Below are 2,788 nucleotides of genomic sequence, written 5' to 3' on the forward strand. Positions count from 1 at the left end.
GGTATCATACAAGTGTCACATCGAAGGCTAGCCGTTATTCGAAGCCGCTCGACCGAACCCTAAGCGTGACATCCGAGGCGCAATTTGGGCAAAGGATCATGGGATGGCCATTACGTTCGTAATGTCAGGAAATGACTTCCGCCAGACCCTCGCCGTCATTCCCAGAGGCACAAAAAGAAGCGTGGTCAATGATTGAACTGAAAAGCATAAAAAGAGCACAAGAGAGTCGTGCATATAATACTCGAGAGCAGCGTGCGGCAAGCTGGTGCTTCTCACCACATCGGATCTGTCACCTTCTACAAGGACGAAGGCTCAACGGCCAAGGACATTTTATTGGCAGCAGCATCTACTGAGTCGGTCTTAGGTGGATGGCACGATTCCGGGCATGGACGATGAAGAGGCACGATACCGGTCTATCCATACTCAGTCAACGTGTGTTGCTCAGTCTGCACGACCTGAGGAGGCCGGTATGTTCGGAACATCTCGGCCGACGCATTATACTATACACGACACACAGATGGTTGTGGGCCGAGAGAGCCATTGCTGCGCAAACCAAAGACACGATTAAGCGTAAAACGCTGTCAATGGCAATAGCCCCAGCACCCACTGTCTCAAAAAGCCGTACCTGGTGGCCAAATGCAAGTTATAAATCAAGTCCAGTCTCGACAAGGAAATGCCATGGTTCCAAGAACGACGGGAGTTGCAACGTAACACCAATTGAAGGTTTCTCAACTCTATGAGAAAGAGGGAGCCACCATGGGTGTTCCCACATCATCAGCCTCAGACCTCCACAGTCGGAGGCCGCAATTTCTGGCATCTAGAGCGGAAATTTAAGAGAACGCTTCCGAAGCTGGAGTGCAATGGCACAACGGTTGGTCGCAAAGCAAAACAAACGGCTCATGCCTCAGCGTCATCGAGGCCAAAGCATAACATCTTACAGGATGTGCTGGCTGGGAAAGGAAGAAAGAGGTCCTATAATAATTCCTCTCGCATTCGGGCTGCGCCAGCCGAGAACACCTGTACTCGCATACATCGCACGCGTACGGTTTCTCTCCCGTGTGCGTGCGCGCGTGGATCTTGAGATGCGCCAGCCGAGAACACCTGTACTCGCATACATCGCACGCGTACGGTTTCTCTCCCGTGTGCGTGCGCGCGTGGATCTTGAGATGCGCCAGCCGAGAACACCTGTACTCGCATACATCGCACGCGTACGGTTTCTCTCCCGTGTGCGTGCGCGCGTGGATCTTGAGATGCGCCAGCCGAGAACACCTGTACTCGCATACATCGCACGCGTACGGTTTCTCTCCCGTGTGCGTGCGCGCGTGGATCTTGAGATGCGCCAGCCGAGAACACCTGTACTCGCATACATCGCACGCATACGGTTTCTCTCCCGTGTGCGTGCGCGCGTGCCTCTTCAGCCTGTAGCGGGAGCATGTCCTGTACTCGCACGTGTCACACGCGTACGGTTTCTGGCCCGGGTGCGTGCGAAAGTGCTTCTTGAGGCTGCAGGAGGTGGTGCAAGTGTAACCGCATATGTCGCATATGTCGCACGTGTAAGGTTTCTCTCCCGTGTGCGTGCGCGTGTGGCTCTTGAGGCTGCTGGAGGTGGTGCAGGTGTAACCGCATGTATCGCACGCGTACGGTTTCTCTCCCGTGTGCGTGCGCGTGTGGCTCGTGAGGCTGCCGGAGGTGGTGCAGGTGTAACCGCATATGTCGCACGCGTACGGCTTTTCTCCCGTGTGCGTGCGCGCGTGGCTCTTGAGATGCGCCAGCTGAGAACTCCTGTACTCGCATACATCGCACGCATACGGTTTCTCTCCCGTGTGCGTGCGTGCGTGCTCCTTCAACCGTTGACTCTGGGAGCATCGGTACCCGCACGTGTCACACGCATACAGTTTCTCTCCCGTGTGCGTGAGAAAGTGCTTCTTGAGGCTGCGGGAGGTGGCGTAGGTGGTGCCGCATATGTTGCACGCGTACGGTTTCTCTCCCGTGTGCGTGCGCGCGTGCTCCTTCAACCCGTCACTCCGAGAGCATCGGTAACTGCACGTGTCACACGCGTACGGTTTCAGAGAAGAAGAAGCAGAAGGAAGAGAAGGTTCCATCGAGCGGGCGGTGATCGAGATCTCTATTTCTCCCCGATACAGGGTCCTCTCTCACTTTCCTCCCCGATGCAGGTTCCTCTTTCACTTTCCTCCCCGATGCAGGTTCCTCTCTATCTTTCCTCCCCGATGCATTTTCCTCTCTCACCTTCCTCCCCGAAGCAAGTTCCTCTCTTGGTCGTCCGCTTTCCTGCGGACAGAAAATATACACGGATCTACACGAATTAAGCAATTTCTCATTATGCTTGAAAAAATAATTGGAAAAGTGGAAATCCGTGGATCCGCAAAAAATTCTTATGTATGTATATAGGCAATCGTTGTTGCAAAAAAGACATCCGTAAAAACACTGCTACGTAATAACGCTAAACAAACCTGATAATAAAACACGCACAAAATACATACAGACTGGTAGTGATGTCCTGGTGATCGATTACAATCAAAAGTCAGTCGTTTGCAGCAACCAACCAAGCGCTCAATTATGCAAATTAATAATTGATTATCAAAATGAAAGTGTCAATGACACTGTAGCTCACCACAAAAAAAGATACAAATGAGTGAGTGAGAAGAAGTCAGTTTTAATTGAGCAACCATCGACGTACATTATAGAAACGAAGAGTATATATGGGAGAACCAATTATACTCTTGATAATTATATGTGTAATTTTTTATGTGAAAATAATAAATAATAT

The 2,788-nt window shown here is 51.5% G+C and overlaps 1 protein-coding gene across 1 annotated transcript in view; it reads right to left on the reverse strand.

Annotated features, from left to right (window-relative positions):
• Window positions 1-124: 124 nt before the first annotated feature.
• Window positions 125-2,788, reverse strand: part of LOC106818762 (zinc finger protein 572-like) — a 16,900-nt gene continuing 14,236 nt past the window's right edge. Inside the window, exons 2-6 of the mRNA XM_014823435.1 lie at window positions 1,757-2,289; window positions 1,461-1,726; window positions 939-1,379; window positions 756-817; window positions 125-197 (exon numbers count right to left, since the gene is read on the reverse strand). Coding sequence (XP_014678921.1) covers window positions 125-197; window positions 756-817; window positions 939-1,379; window positions 1,461-1,726; window positions 1,757-2,102 — 1,188 coding nt within the window. The 5' untranslated portion in view covers window positions 2,103-2,289. The remainder of the gene's footprint in view (window positions 198-755; window positions 818-938; window positions 1,380-1,460; window positions 1,727-1,756; window positions 2,290-2,788) is intronic.

Source organism: Priapulus caudatus, unplaced genomic scaffold, assembly GCF_000485595.1.
Source record: "Priapulus caudatus unplaced genomic scaffold, Priapulus_caudatus-5.0.1 Scaffold2500, whole genome shotgun sequence".
Lineage (NCBI taxonomy): Eukaryota > Metazoa > Priapulida > Priapulimorpha > Priapulimorphida > Priapulidae > Priapulus > Priapulus caudatus.